Source organism: Astyanax mexicanus, chromosome 18 (genome assembly GCF_023375975.1).
Source record: "Astyanax mexicanus isolate ESR-SI-001 chromosome 18, AstMex3_surface, whole genome shotgun sequence".
In the NCBI taxonomy this organism is placed as follows: Eukaryota; Metazoa; Chordata; class Actinopteri; order Characiformes; family Acestrorhamphidae; genus Astyanax; species Astyanax mexicanus.
The window spans coordinates 2,998,609-3,015,423 of NC_064425.1; the positions used below are offsets into that span (position 1 = coordinate 2,998,609).

Sequence of the window (16,815 nt, forward strand, 5' to 3'; positions counted from 1 at the left end):
TATTGTTATAAGTAGTAAATATTTCATTATTTGTTTTATTACAGAGTCTGTGGCCCCTGACTGCACATATATGTCTCCTTCCGACCCATTAACAAAAAAAGTTTGGACACCCCTGAAGATCATTTGCTTTTTATTAGTTAAATTCAGATAATGTATAAAAAGCATTTTACATGTTCTCTGCAATTACACATTCTCACCAAAGGTGTCTCTAAATACGCAAATCCCTAAAACTTGCATACTGTTGCTTTAAGTCAGGGGTGTCCAAACTACGGCCCGCGGGTCATTTGCGGCCCGTTTCCTTTTTTGGAGCGGCCCGCAAGGTATTTTCGAAATGGAATGAAAGTTGGCCCGCTGTTAATCAGGTTTTTATAATGTGAGATTCAAAGTTTGAACGCTTGGTGTCAGAAACGGCCAAAGAGTCTAAAAGCGGAGAGAGTGTTCATTTCTAGCGCAGAAAAACGGGCCAAAGAGTCTAAAAGCGGAGAGAGTGCGCATTTCTAGCGCAGAAAAACGGGCCAAAGAGTCTAAAAGCGGAGAGAGTGCGCATTTCTAGCGCAGAAAAAACAGGGCCAAAGAGTCTAAAAGTGGAGAGAGTGCGCATTTCTAGCGCAGAAAAAACAGGGCCAAAGAGTCTAAAAGCGGAGAGAGTGCGCATTTCTAGCGCAGAAAAAACAGGGCCAAAGAGTCTAAAAGCGGAGAGAGTGCGCATTTCTAGCGCAGAAAAAACAGGGCCAAAGAGTCTAAAAGTGGAGAGAGTGCGCATTTCTAGCGCAGAAAAAACAGGGCCAAAGAGTCTAAAAGCGGAGAGAGTGCGCATTTCTAGCGCAGAAAAAACAGGGCCAAAGAGTCTAAAAGTGGAGAGAGTGCGCATTTCTAGCGCAGAAAAAAAACGGCCAAAGAGTCTAAAAGCTGTTACGCCCTCGCTATGTTTTCCTGTGTTTTCCTCGTTTGCTAGTGTGTTTCTCCAGTACTTTTCCGTCACATGTGTGTAATTTGTAGCTCCGCCCCTTCCCCAGGTGTTCAGTGTTTCATGTTACTATTTATAGCTCACTTTAGTCCATGTTTATCCGTCGGTCTTTGCACCTTCCCCCGTTGTCTGTCACATCACGTTATTGCTTTCTCCACGTTTCATATTTACTCGCTCTTGTTTATTGTCATTCACGTTATTTCTAGTCACGTTTATTTCCTGTTTGTTTCTTTGTTTATTTTGTATATATTTACGTATTTATCCTTTGTATATATATCCCTAGCCCTGTTTGTTATTATCTGTTTTACGTTTCTCCCTGTTGTTTGTTTATGTACATAGATATAATTGTTATTCCCCTGTTTGTTTATTTGTTTATTTGTTATTTATTAAAGTATTGGTCTTACCCGCATATAAATCCGCCTCCCGTCTGTTCCCCGCGTTACAAAAGCGGAGAGAGTGCGCATTTCTAGTGCAGAAAAAAGGGCCAAAGAGTCTAAAAGTGGAGAGAGTGCACATTTCTAGCTCAGACAAAACAGGGCAAAAGATTCTAAAAGCGGAGAGAGTGCGCATTTCTAGTGCAGAAAAAAAACGGCCAAAGAGTCTAAAAGCGGAGAGAGTGCGCATTTCTAGAGCAGAAAAACGGGCCAAAGAGTCTAAAAGGGGAGAGGGTGCGCATTTCTAGCGCAGAAAAAAAACGGCCAAAGAGTCTAAAAGCGGAGAGAGTGCGCATTTCTAGCGCGGAAAAACGGGCCAAAGAGTCTAAAAGGGGAGAGGGTGCGCATTTCTAGCGCAGAAAAAAAACGGCCAAAGAGTCTAAAAGTGGAGAGGGTGCGCATTTCTAGCGAAAAAAAAACGGGCCAAAGAGTCTAAAAGTTGCCGTAATTAAGGAGTTTAATATTAAGAGACATCATGAAATGAAACATCAATTTGAAAAATCTTAGTTTACACAACACTGCCAAAGATAAAGATAGTAAGTCAAGTAAAATGGTGTGTAAATGAAATAATCAGGAAAAATGTATTATTTAAAGTGGTATATTTCATTATTTGTTTTATTACAGAGTCTGTGGCCCGTGACTTCAAATATATTTCTCCTTCTGGCCCCAACAAAAAAAGTTTGGACACCCCTGGTTTAAGTAAAGAACAGTAATAAACTGTATTAAAGTGTGTTATATCTGCTAGATTAGATAGGCCTATGTAATGTCCGTACTTCATCAAATACAAGCTTATAATTGTTCACCGGTGTGCAAAAACTACCAGGCTTTTCTGTTTCATTATAATAAACACTTTTATTCATCATTAAATCTGAAAACAATCTCCATTATCCCCCCATTTCACAACAAACAGAGGAAAATGCAATCAAACCATACAGACGTGCAACAAGTCAGTAATTCAGGATGAAAGGAAATTGAAACATGATTTGTCCTTGGGCAGCGTGTAATCTACTGCACCCGCATCCAGCCCTCCTAATTAAAACCAACACAGGAACCGGCGGCGTAATAAAGACCGGCCTTGAGTAGCTGAGGCTTATCTCTGAAGATCAGTCTGGTTGTGAATCTCAGGGCAGCACCTGCGTGAACGTGCGAGGGGCTCACGTGATCACTTTCATACAGGAGTGAAGGATCTCCAGACAGTGAAGCTCTCTGAGTTTTAACATGTGCCTGAAAATAAGAACAAAACACACAAAAAAACAGTCATTTAACTACTCATTCAAGGTTATTACATGTATAAATGTGCACACAGAATAACTTTAAAATACATTTTAAAGTTCTCTACACACATCACTCATACACCACTAATACAACCGTTTTAACAATAACCATAAATCTAACACCTGTACCCGAATGTTCCTGTACACACACACACACACACACACACACACACACACACACACCCTTAGGGCAGATACCTACCTTTACTATCTTTCTCTCTCTCTGTCTCTTTTCTCTCTCTATCTATTACCACATAACATCAAACAAGAAAAATATATATATATATGTATATATCTTCCTTTTCTATTTCTCCATTCTTTTTCTGTAAATATTCAGATCTATTTGTTGTTGTTTCCTAATATTTGTATCTTGTTTGCTATAATTTGTTTTTTTTTTCTCTTCCCCTCTCCTTTTTCTCTTGTGGTTTACAAATTGTTCAGTTATTATTATTATTATTATTATTATTATTATTAATTCTCCTTTTTCTATGTATTAATGTTTTTTCTCTTCCCCCTTTTCTCCACTATCCCCCACTTCTTATTTTTTATTACTATATATATATTTTTTTATATTGTTATTATTGTTATTATTATTATTATTATTATTATTCCTATTATATGTTAAAAAAAAAAATATATATATATATATATATATTTTTTTTAACATAGTGTCTTGTAGATTGATCTGATTGCAAAAGTAAGATATGTAACTAAAACATTAATAAAAAACTACTTAGAAGTTCTTAGTAATTCCAAATCCCATCTATGCTTTAAAAATATATATTTTTCATAATAAATCCATAATATTTAGGTAAAAAAATACACATTTTAGTTGTTTGTCTGGGTTTCACTCAGTCCTGTTACTATAACACGTTACCCGGATTATCTGAAACATCTGGAACAGTCTACAACAGGAAGTCACGTCTATAACAGGAAGTGACATCAGCTGCCTATTCTGAAGATCATGGCATGACCAAAAAATTAAATTCCTCATTAGTTTTTTTTCTGTATATTTGATCTTAGTGTAACGATGACTGAGGAGCTCAATCTCAACACTCAGTCCTGTTACCTAAATTAAATAAATTCTTACATCTTATTGGTTTATTTTTTTTAAATACAAATTTTGGGAAAATCACTAGAGTATTCTCTAAGAGTGTCTTTATGCTCTTAGCATAGCCACTATTTGGCTATTTTTCATGTTTTTGTTAATGTTAAATGCTAAAAATGTATTTATGTTACTTTTTTAGTCCTGTTACTCAAAACATAAAAAAGTAACAGGAGTGAGTGGTAGTATTTTGTCATGAATACCAATTATTTAAACATGCAGTAAAACATTTCTTTAAAATAAAGACTTTCTATTAGTGGACTTGCTTTTAAACATGCTTTTTAAATGTCAAGAAACCTTGTAAAAATAAAGTAAAGCTGTCTGAGATTGATCAGTACATGTTTTGAGTAGTTAAATATATGTGTTATTAGATTTGAAGTTGATTTCAGTTGAAAAAAAATATATATATATATATTTTTTTTAAGCAAATGGCACCAATTCGGTGGAATGGAGCATTTTTTTCTTGCTTTAAAGAAGCAATCTCTTTAGTAGTTTGCTGTGGACATAAATAAGGTCAAATGTACATCTATTTTTCTTCTTTTACGGCCATTCTTCTGATGTACGACCCTGACTAAAGCCAGATCTCCCCGTATCCAGTCCAGTCTCGGTTACTGAACTCTGCGGTAAATAGTCTGCTCTCTTATGCAGCCAAATTGTGTCAGACTCTAGACAGCCTTTCCTCAGAGAGTCGACAAGTTCTTCACAGCTGAAACTTGGTCTACCAAGAATTTCTCCTGAATTACATCACTCTGTCTGAGAACGAAATTATCATTACATTATTTATGTTGGAGAACTCTGGAAAAAAAAGGGCACAAAATGACCTGTGTGAGACGAGCACAGCTTACTTCCCAATACAAAAACAGGTAACAAATATATATATTTCAATATAGTTAATTAACATAAAATACGTACAAACAGTGATTTTTAAAATATATATATATATATATATATGTGCACTAATACTTACTTTGATAACAGTTTGATAACAATGCAACACTTTTTAAACTCTAAAAACTCTTAAAACTCTCAAAACTTGTAACTAAACCAAAAACCATCCCCAAAAAACTTTAGCTGGTAGTATCTTTTATCAGTTCACCAAAACCTACCTGCTGTTTTATTTATAAAGAATGAAACTTGTATGAACCCTGTACCTAAACCCCAATCCTTAAAAGCTGGGGCAGTATGGAAAATGCAAAAAAAGACAAAAAAAGAAGGCAGAAAAGGCTTTAATTACAGCTTAAAGGCATTTTGTTGCTGTCGTTTTTTTCTTAGTCTGTAATTTCACAGAGTTTCAAACTGTCATAAAATGTATAACATAAGCAATAACAATATATTACTTTAAATTAGCTGCTTATTTTCACTTAGTAAAACAATGTCTGAAGACTGAAGTGTATTTTCAGCTTTAATTAAATGCAAAAAAAAAATAATGCAGAAAGATCGCTGAAGAAAATTTGCAGTCTTCAATACAACTGATTTTCTGAGAAATGCACACATTACTTCAACAAGACAATGCAAAACTGCATGACAGTCATTAAAAAGGGCATGGCTGTGAAAGAAGAGAAGAGAGTTCGGGTAATGAAATATGGGTCCTGATCTGCAGTGTTGTGCGTGATCGAGTTGAAAAGTACGCATTCATTGAACACGCTCATTTTTTGGTGAACGTTGAACTGAACGCAACACATTTTTTTAATAAAGAACTTGAAGGTGAATTAATTCACAGTATGTGTCATGAACGGCAGACATCCCTGTAAATGAACGTTGGCTAGAGAGCACGGAGTGCGTGGGTGAGAGAGAGAGAGAAAGAGAGAGAGAGAGACCAACGATGAGAGTGCGAGGGCGAGAGAGAGAGAGAGAGAGAGAGAGAGAGAGAGAGACCAACGATGAGAGCGCGAGGGCAAGAGAGAGAGAGAGACCAACGATGAGAGTGCGCGAGAGAGAGACCAACAATGAGAGTGCGAGGGCGAGAGAGAGAGAGAGAGAGAGAGAGAGACCAACGATGAGAGCGCGAGGGCAAGAGAGAGAGAGAGACCAACGATGAGAGCGCGCGAGAGAGAGACCAACAATGAGAGTGCGAGGGCGAGAGAGAGAGAGAGAGAGACCAACGATGAGAGCGCAAGGGCTAGAGAGAGAGACCAACGATGAGAGTGCGAGGGCGAGAGAGAGAGACCAACAATGAGAGCACGAGGGCAAGAGAGAGAGAGACCAACGATGAGAGCGCGAGAGAGAGAGACCAACAATGAGAGTGCGAGGGCGAGAGAGAGACCAACGATGAGAACGCGAGGGAGAGAGAGAGAGACCAATGATGAGAGCGCAAGGGCGAGAGAGAGAGAGAGAGAACAACGATGAGAGCGCGAGGGCGAGAGAGAGAACAACGATGAGAGCACGAGGGCGAGAGAGAGACCAACGATAAGAGCATGAGGGCGAGAGAGAGACCAACGATGAGAGCGCGAGGGCGAGAGAGAGAGAGAGAGACCAATGATGAGAGCGCGAGGGTTAGAGAGAGAGAGAGACCAACGATGAGAGCGCGAGGGCGAGAGAGAGAACAACGATGAGAGCGCGAGGGCGAGAGAGAGAGAGACCAACGATAAGAGCATGAGGGCGAGAGAGAGACCAACGATGAGAGCGCGAGGGCGAGAGAGAGAGAGACCAACGATGAGAGCGCGAGGGCGAGAGAGAGAACAACGATGAGAGCGCGAGGGCGAGAGAGAGAGAGACCAACGATAAGAGCATGAGGGCGAGAGAGAGACCAACGATGAGAGCGCGAGGGCGAGAGAGAGAACCACGATGAGAGCGAGAGGGCGAGAGAGAGAGAGAGACCAACGATAAGAGCATGAGGGCGAGAGAGAGACCAACGATGAGAGCGTGAGGGCGAGAGAGAGAGAGAGACCAACGATGAGAGCGTGAGGGCGAGAGAGAGACCAACGATGAGAGCTTGAGGGCGAGAGAGAGACCGACGATGAGAGCGCGATGGCGAGAGAGAGACCAACAATGAGAGTGCGAGGGCGAGAAAGAGACCAACGATGAGAGCGCGAGGGTGAGAGAGAGAGAGAGACCAACGATGAGAGTGCGAGGGCGAGAAAGAGACCAACGATGAGAGCGCGAGGGCGAGAGAGAGAGAGAGACCAACGATGAGAGTGCGAGGGCGTGAGAGAGACCAACGATGAGAGCGCGAGGGCGAGAGAAAGAGAGACACCAACGATGAGAGTGCAAGGGCGAGAGAGAGAGACAGAGAGAGAGAGAGAGAGAGAGAGAGAGAGCGACGACGAGAGCACGGAGCGTGAGGGCAAGAGAGAGATAGAGAGACCAATGATGAGAGCGTGATGGCGAGAGAGAGAGAGAGAGAGAGAGAGAGAGACCAACGATGAGAGCGCGAGGGCGAGAGAGAGACCAACGATGAGAGTGCGAGGGCGAGAAAGAGACCAACGATGAGAGCGCGAGGGCGAGAGAGAAAGAGAGACCAACGATGAGAGTGCGAGGGCGAGAAAGAGACCAACGATGAGAGCGCGAGGGCGAGAGAGAGAGAGACCAACGATGAGAGTGCAAGGGCGAGAGAGAGAGAGACCAACGATAAGAGCATGAGGGCGAGAGAGAGACCAACGATGAGAGCGCGAGGGCGAGAGAGAGAGAGAGACCAACGATGAGAGCGCGAGGGCGAGAGAGAGAGAGACCAACGATAAGAGCATGAGGGCGAGAGAGAGACCAACGATGAGAGCGCGAGGGCGAGAGAGAGACCAACGATGAGAGCGCGAGGGCGAGAGAGAGACCAACGATGCTCCAGCCTTAGTGCTGGGGAAATTTGGGAATCTAAGCTTACTGTAAATAAACGGAAGCACTTTACTTACCCAAATAAAAAAAAGTTTTTAGGAGAGAAATCGGTGTAGATTAACATTCAGCACTTGTTTGACTTTAAAAGAGTTTTGTTTACTTAGCTTATCTTAACTTAAATATATAGCAAATATAGCAACATCACAATCCTTATGACTATTTCTTATTATACCAATACAGTTTGCTTTCCTGTAACACAGAGCATCAGAATTCACAGGTTGTGCAGCTGCAGAAGATTTTTTATAAGAGATTCCTTCAACTTTTAAGCTCTTTCCTAATTTTGCCTCTGAAAACAACTATAATGGATTCATGCCTGATTAAAATGTAGGCTTTAATTCAAGGGATTTAGCAAGATTAGATAAATCACTAAGGAATTACAGCCTTTTTTACTGTACATAGACCATCTATTTTCATAATAATTGGGCACTTGACTGATAAGCAGTTTGATGGCCAGGTGTGTGCGGTTTCTACATTATTTTAATGCATATTAGATAAAAAGTCTGGAGTGTTCCTAGTGCTGAATTTGTATTTGGCTGATGTCCATGGGAACTCTTAATATTTAGTCCAAAGCAAAGAAGGAATCAGCTAAAAAAGTGAGCTGAGCAGCAAAGAAAAAACCTGAAAGACCTAAAAGTGGGTCAAATTAAAGTAGGAAATTACATAATTCTTCACTTGCTGAAGAAAAACCTTATCTAGTCAAACCAAAACCACATTTAAGGAAACATCACTAAGTGTGCTTACATGCATTTCATAATGCTATTACCGTATTTTCCGCACTTTAAGGTCCGTTACGCATTACAAGACGCATTGTGCGACACTAGTAAGGAACAGGGGTGTGCACCTTACCATGTTTTCCTTCTAATTCAGCAGGACTCGCCACTGGTTAAGTAAACAAAACTGTAAGTCATTTTCTTTTAAAATCAAACAAGTGCTGAAACTCCTGTATAACTCTGTACTTCAGTGTTCAGAGTGGATTTACTGCTCCTTAATACCTGACTGACAGAATTCATACATAAGGAGCACCGGATTATAAGACGCATTATGCGACACTAGTAAGGAACAGGTGTGTCGCAATGTTTTCTTTTAAAGTAAAATGAGTGCTGGATTTTAATCTACACAGATTTGTCTTCTAAAAACTGTTTATTTGGGTGAGTAAAGCACTTCCGTTTATTTACAGTAAGCTTAGATTTACAGATTTCCACTAAGGCTAGCCACGATTAGCAGCTAATGCCACCTGATAGCGTAAGATTGAGAATTCCTAAGGGTTCCAGTAATCCAGGGAGGTATTAGCTAGCGATTTGTCCCACATAGCTTATTTTAACATGGTAAAAATGAGGACTACAGTCCAGTATACTCACCTCTGAATGGTGAAAGAGCTAGCACTTAGCGTGGTTAGCAGCTAATGCTAATGCTGCTCCAGTCTCTGTGCTGGAGAACTAAACTGAAACTCCTGTATAACTCTGTACTACAGTGGAGTGGTTTTACTGCTCCTTAATACCTGACTGACAGAATTCATACATAAGGAGCACCGGATTATAAGGAGCTCTGATAATTTTTGGAAAAATTAAATGATTTTAAATGCATCTCATAGCGTGAAATTTAAGTTACCTATAGGCCATTGTACCATGTTTTCTTTATGCAACAGCGTGCACCACTCACATTCGTATGCACCTCTACATCCAGATATACTAGATATACCTGATACAAAATGGGCCAATGAGTTTAAGAATAAGAACATTAAATTGTTTAATTGTTAAATTAAAACTTTTGCTTCTGCATATTAGAGTTGTTCTCATTTGCTTTTCACTGATGGTGTGTAATGAAGTAGAAAGGAAGTGCTACAGCAGGGGAGTTCTGTTCGGTCCAGAAAGAGAACAACCTGTGTTGTGATTCGGTGCTGTATTATCCTGTTTACTGAAGAAGCCTAGTATTGCAGTCAGTGTTTTATTTCTTTAACAATTGAAAGACAAAACAAATGACAAAAAATATTCAGTATATTTCAACAATGTTTACACAATAATACACAATAATTAAATTGTTGACTTATCATACAATAAATGGTAACACCCTCAATAATTTAACTTATTGAGTCTATTAATGTGAATCAAAATGCTATATTTATTCTATTTGGTTTTATTTATATTAGATTTAGGCCTGTCTATCATCTGCCTGTCATCAGAAAATCAGCTTTGCTTAAAAACAGCAGTTTTATATTATTTTATATTATTGCTGCTTCTCACTATGTACTTCGCCTGTATGTGCTCCGTGCTCCTGCATCTGCACAGATCTGATTGGCCGAGGAGAGCGTTTGGTGATCTTACAGCACACGTGATTGGTCTGTGAGTTTACTGCGCCGCAGAGCACGTATCCCATAAAGACGAGAAGTTCTGCCACTTTAAATAAACACTTTAAATAAACACTTTACATAAACTCTTTAAATAAAGGATTAAATCCGTCTCAGTAGTTTATCAGTTTGGGTCCACATTGGACTACGTCCACCTATTAGTGACCTCTGTTATAGATGTACTTATTAATAAATGGGCCAATGAGTTTAAGTATAAGAACATTAAATTGTCATTAAATTGTAACTTTTGTTTTTGCATATTAGAGTTGTTCTCATTTGTTCTCTTTTCACTGATGGTGTGTAATGAAGTATAAAGAAAGTGCTGCAGCATCGTGATGGGTATAACTCGACACGTCTCAGACAGGATGTTATGATTATTATAAGGGAGCGGTGAGACGCTGGTGTACCTGGGCTCGGCTCTGCAGATCTTCCCCAGAGTGATAGCTGCGTTCTGCTGCACGGCTGCTCTCTCTGCGTCGCCGGCGGCGCGGCGCAGCAGCAGCAGCACGCAGTCTGAGCCGAGGAGACCGGCGGCGGCTCCCGGCACAGCCGAACAGTGTCCCAGACACAGCGCCGCATTCCCCACCACCACCTCATCACTGCTGCCCAGGAGCATCCTCACAGTCACCAGCCCTGAATAAACAAGCGAGTGCCGCACAAGGTTAAGCACACACACACACACACACACACACACACAAAGTCACTCTATACTCAATGAAACTTAATACGCTGCACAGTATTCTGTTCTGCCCTCCAATCCCCCTTTCCCTGGCCTTCAGTACGCACTCTTGTCAAACTTAACCAGCTCTTCAGAGGCCTGCAGGCTGGAGGCGGTGCACGCTGCCAGGGCTGTAATGGAGTATCTCGAGCTTATCTGTCCCGCTCCCTGATAAAACAAAAAATAAGCAAGTTATACATAATAGATAAATGCTCTATTAATATACATTCTCATGGATCAAACTCTTAGGCCATTTTCACACCAGCATCTATCTATCTATCTGTCTGTCTGTCTATCTATTAATAAATAACTGGACCTACAGTAGACCACCTAGAGCAGGGGTGTCCAAACTTTTTTTGTTGGGGGCCAGAAGGAGAAATATATTTGAAGTCACGGGCCACAGACTCTGTAATAAAACAAATAATGAAATATACCACTTTAAATAATGCATTTTCCTGATTACTTTCATTTACACACCATTTTACTTGACTTACTTTCTTTATCTATCTTTGGCAGTGTTGTGTAAACTAAGATTTTTCAAATCGATGTTTTATTTCATGATGTCTCTTAATATTAAACTCCTTAATTACGGCAACTTTTAGACTCTTTGGCCCGTTTTTCTGCGCTAGAAATGCGCACTCTCTCCGCTTTTAGACTCTTTGCCCCGTTTTTCTGCGCTAGAAATGCGCACTCTCTCCGCTTTTAGACTCTTTGGCCCGTTTTTCTGCGCTAAAACTGCACACTCTCTCCGCTTTTAGACTCTTTGGCCCGTTTTTCTGCGCTAGAAATGTGCACTCTCTCAGCTTTTAGACTCTTTGGCCCGTTTTTCTGCGCTAGAAATGCGCACCCTCTCCGCTTTTAGACTCTTTGCCCCGTTTTTCTGCGCTAGAAATGCGCACTCTCTCTGCTTTTAGACTCTTTGGCCCGTTTTTTCTGCGCTAGAAATGTGCACCCTCTCCGCTTTTAGACTCTTTGGCCTGTTTTTCTGCGCTAGAAATGTGCACCCTCTCCGCTTTTAGACTCTTTGGCCCGTTTTTCTGCGCTAGAAATGCGCACTCTCTCTGCTTTTAGACTCTTTGGTCCGTTTCTGACGCCTAGCGTTCAAACTTAGAATCTCACATTATAAAAACCTGCTTAACAGCGGGCCAACTTTCATTCTATTTCTAAAATACCTCGCAGGCCTCTCCAAAAAAGGAAACTACGCGGGCCGTAGTTTGGACACCCCTGCTGTAGAGGAGGGAGTTTCAGTCCAGTGCCAAACGAACTCTGAAGCGGTTCACTTGTAGTGGGAACGTGATCCGGTCTAGGTCTGACTCAGCTATTAAATATACTCCATTTATTTGAGCTAAATTGCTGATAAGGCCCAGTTCAAACTGATATATTAACCAGATAATGCTAATTAATTACCACAGCTATGAGTAAATGCTGTGTTGATGCACGCACGGTCTGTGCTGCTTTCACTGCTCACAGCCCCATGAGGTTTACTATCTGCACTGCATGTCTAAACAGAGAACATTTCAGCATTCACAGAATCTGGAACACAGAATCTTCTCGCTTTATTTACTTTTTTTTCGTATATTTATATTTACTCCCTATTTATATTTACCAATCATAGGACACATACTGCTTATTGGTGCGCATTTTGGTGCATTTAGGTTTATGCCTGTGTGAAACCAAACCAAACAGAGAGAGAAATGCTCCAAATAAACAAACTCATCAACTGATTCGGACCATAGAAACACATTACAGGTGTGAAAACGCCCTTATAGTACTGCTTTTACCCATGTTGCAAAATACAGCTCTGGAAAAAAACATAAGAGAGCACTTAAAAATGATGAGATTCTTTGATTTTACCAAATTAAAAACCTCTGGAATATAATCAAGAGGAAGATGGATGATCACAAACCATCAAACCACCAAACTGAACTGCTTGAATTTTTGCACCAGGAGTAAAACAGCATAAAGTTATCCAAAAGCAGTGTGTAAGACTGGTGGAGGAGAACATGATGCCAAGATGCATGAAAACTGTGAATAAAAACCAGGGTTATTCCACCAAATATTGATTTCTGAACTCTTAAAACTTTATGAATATGAACTTGCGTCCTTTGCATTATTTGAGGTCTGAAAGCACAGAATTTCTCATTTTCTGCAAATAAATGCTGTAAATGACGATATTTTTATTTGAAACTTTATTTGAAAAATGTTGTCTGTAGTTTATAGAATAAAACAATAAGGTTAATTTTATCTGTCCAGTATCATTTATTTTACTTTATTCCTGGATATATGGAGATATTTGGAGTGCATTATTATTAGTATCATGACTAATCATTCTGGATCATTGACTTCTGTTACAAATCTGATAAAATTCATATCGTTATTGAAAAAAAAAAAAATGAAATATTGTGATAATGTTTAAGGGCATATCGTCCACCCCTGTAATGGTTTTACCTTCAGAATCTTCAGCAGTCTCTTCACCACTCCCTGCTGCACCACTTCCTGAACGGCAGCAGCTGATTTAGGAAGGATTTTACTCAGTAACCCAGCAGCTCTCTGCAGCCAAAAAGACGAAAGCAGGAGGAAAGTTAAACACATGTAGCAGCGCCGCTCCTGCCACAGCGAAGCCTTAAGGCGGTTACAGCAAATCAAAGCATCCCAGCAGCCGAGGAGGACGAGAACAGCGTCTGTACCTCACAGCTTCCTGTCATCTCCTCTGTTCAGGTGTTATCAGAGCACTGAGGAGCTGCTACTGTAAGCAAACATCCTCTCCATTATTCAGCAGACGTGTAACCCGAGCCACGACTCTTTCACCATAATAGCTCACGCTAAAAACAGCTCGCTACTTATAATCCGTCATCGTAGCAAAACCAGGAAGACAGCGTGTAATGCTTCATTTACATAGTCATGGGAAATTGTGTCTGTGGTTTATGCCTGAGGCCTCTACAGTACAGTAATCATTATGTAAATGCTTTAGTAAAATTCCCTACAGTTACTGTATAATGCTAACCAAGTGAAAAATATATAAATATATCAAATATTAGCACATGAGCAAAAGGAATCACTAGATATGCAGCTCTGGTAAAAAAATAAGAGAGCACTTAAAAATGATGAAAAACCTCTGGAATATAATCAAGAGGAAGATGGATGATCACAAGCCATCAAACCACCAAACTGAACTGCTTGAATTTTTGCACCAGGAGTAAAGCAGCATAAAGTTATCCAAAAGCAGTGTGTAAGACTGGTGGAGGAGAACATGATGCCAAGATGCATGAAATAAAACTGTGATTAAATATTGATTTCTGAACTCTTAAAACTTTATTAATTATCTGCAAATAAATGCTCTAAATGAGAATATTTTTATTTGGAATTTGGGAGAAATGTTGTCTGTAGTTTATAGAATAAAACAACTTTAATTTTACTTAAACATAAACCTATAAACAGCAAAATCAGAGAAACTGATTCAAAAACTGAAGTGGTCTTTGAGTGGAGCTGTGAGTGAAACTGGACTAAAACTTAAACTAAAAAAAGTAAATCTTAATAATATTTGGTTTAGGTTTGAGGTAAATATAAAAGCCATTTAATCATTCAAATGTCTGGTTTCTATAATCACCACATTGAATGATTCTAATTGGTCATTATCTCTAGAACTAAACATTTTACATTAAATCCTCTCTGATCACGTAATAACCGTATTTTTCGTACTATGAGACGCACTTAAAATCCTTTAATTTTCTCAAAAATCATCAGAGACTGGAGCAGAATTAGCATTTGCAACATAGCACTTGTGTCTTATAATGAGCCTTATATCCTGGTGTGCCTCATAATGTGAAAAATACAGTAGGCAGCCTGGAATCACCCTTTAAAATAATAAATTGTTTCCTGTATGGGGGAGCTGGAGGACTGTTAATATGAGGGCTGTGTTTTGTATCACCTTTACCTGTATAAAACCACACCAATCACATCACTCACCGTGATGATGCCTCCATCAGCATCACTCAGCAGCACCACACACCTGCTGCAGATCTCCACAGCATGCTCCTGTGTCAGAAACAGCTCATTTTAGTGCATCTGCTGCTTTTTTATCATATTTCATTACAGCAAAGAGAGGAGAAAAACAGGAAACTAAGAGTACATTCTGTCCTGTCAGTTTCAGTCCAGCATCATCTCTTTCTCTAAACAAATCAATGTTTTAACACAAAGTCTCAGCCCGACACGTCCCCCGCCCGCACTCACTCGGATGACAGGAGCAGGATTATGGGATACGTTGATCATCAGGCCCAGGAGGGGATAGAGAACGCGTCTGTATTCACAGTCAGCACAACGTCCCTGTAACCAAAAAACATTATTTCATCTTGACGTTTCTAAAAAATGAGAATGTGTGACCTGTGAAGTAGAGACGATGTCAAAAGCATTTTTTTATGTTCCACAGTTCACACCATGTAATGTGAAAAGCGGCTTAAACTGGCCATCAAAATTCCATCCAGTGAAACGCTATAAATTATTCAGCGATGTTCAAGGACAAACGAGAGCATAGAAGAGCTAGGAAAACTAGATTCAATACTCGGCAATGAGGGGTATATATACTAGGGAGGACAGGTGCAGCCAATTAGTAACTTGGAGAGCGGGAACGCCGTAGCGTCATGTGGAGTCTATCAGTGGAGTCAGGGTAGTCCGGTGTATGGGTGCATGCTGGGAAGTGGAGTCTTTAGGGAACAGTTCTAGTTTAGAGTCCTGAGCAGCAGATTGACAGCTATTATCAGAGAAACAAGAAGTTAATTTAAGCTAGCTGCTAGCTAAACATATTTGTATCAAATTAAAAAAATTCTGATACAGATACTCAAACCCTGTAACCAAAAAAATACATTATTTCATCTTGACGTTCATAAAAAATGAGAATGTGTGACCTGTGAAGTAGAGATGATGTCAAAAGTATTTTTTTAGCTAGGAAAACTACATTTAATATTCAGAAATGAGGGATATATATACTAGGGAGGACAGGTGGAGACAATTAATTACTTGGAGAGTGGGAACGCCATAGCGTCATGTGATCAGTGGAGTCAGGGTAGTCCGGTGTGGGTGCATGCTGGGAAGCGGAGTCTTTAGAGAACAGTTTTAGTTTAGAGTCCTGAGCTGCAGACTGACAGCATTCCAAATACCCCGGCTTGTATTATTAATTGGGCTGGGTATCGTTTTTAACCAAAAAACGTAACCAAAAAACATTATTTCATCTTGACGTTCCTAAAAAATGAGAATGTGTGACCTGTGAAGTAGAGATGATGTCAAAAGTATTTTTTTAAGGTTCCACAGTTCACAGCATGTAATGTGTCATAGAAGAACTAGGAAAACTAGATTCAGAAATAGTCAGCAATGAGGGGTATATATACTAGGAAGGACAGGTGCAGCCAATTAGTAACCTGGAGAGTGGGAACACCGTGGTGTCATGTGATCCACAGTTCACACCATGTAATGTGAAAAGCGGCTTAAACTGGCCATCAAAATTCCATCCAGTGAAACACTATAAATTATTCAGTGATGTTCAAGGACAAACTATCTGGATGCTCCTTTATGTCAGGAAAGTTATCGCATCAAATCAGATTTACCACGGCACTGAAGGACTTCCTCCAAAATTCTTCTCGGCTTCCCAGCTTTCTGCTGATCACTTCATCCCGACACATCGCCCCAATCACAGATATCAGGGAGGGGAGCAGATCTAGGCTGGATACCGATATATTTCCCTACATATAAAAAAATAAAAGGCTTACCATACATTACATACATAAAAACAATAGAAAAGACAATTTTTATCCCATTTTCTCCCCAATTTACAAGTCCAATTACCCAATTACCCAATTACAAGTAAAGCCTGAACACAATGAGGGAGAAGACTAGCACAAGAGCCCTTGTGAAAAAGTTGTGTAATTAAATATATGTACTTAACAAAAAAAATATATGCTTAGTATTATTTTATGAAACTGTGCTTTTTATGATAAACTATACTTTTACTAAATGTGTCCTAGAAGCTGATATTTCTACAATAAAACTGTACTTAAGTGAAACTTGCTACCAAATTACCAAATTAGGAAAGCGCAGCGACTCGGTTCTGATATATCAGCTCACAGACGCAGCCTTGTGCTGATCCACATCACCCTAG

At 40.0% G+C, this 16,815-nt stretch overlaps 1 protein-coding gene across 3 annotated transcripts in view; it reads right to left on the reverse strand.

The window, feature by feature from the left end:
- Nucleotides 1–1,766: 1,766 nt before the first annotated feature.
- The window catches only part of ttc12 (tetratricopeptide repeat domain 12), a 48,734-nt gene continuing 33,685 nt past the window's right edge, over nt 1,767–16,815 (reverse strand). For all 3 annotated transcript variants that reach the window (XM_022675083.2, XM_049467205.1, XM_022675089.2), the window contains 7 exons: nt 16,265–16,399; nt 14,898–14,990; nt 14,634–14,702; nt 13,116–13,217; nt 10,736–10,835; nt 10,357–10,582; nt 1,767–2,625 (listed from right to left, as the gene is read on the reverse strand). In XM_022675083.2, the coding sequence (XP_022530804.2) occupies nt 2,556–2,625; nt 10,357–10,582; nt 10,736–10,835; nt 13,116–13,217; nt 14,634–14,702; nt 14,898–14,990; nt 16,265–16,399 (795 nt within the window). In that variant the 3' untranslated portion in view covers nt 1,767–2,555. The remainder of the gene's footprint in view (nt 2,626–10,356; nt 10,583–10,735; nt 10,836–13,115; nt 13,218–14,633; nt 14,703–14,897; nt 14,991–16,264; nt 16,400–16,815) is intronic.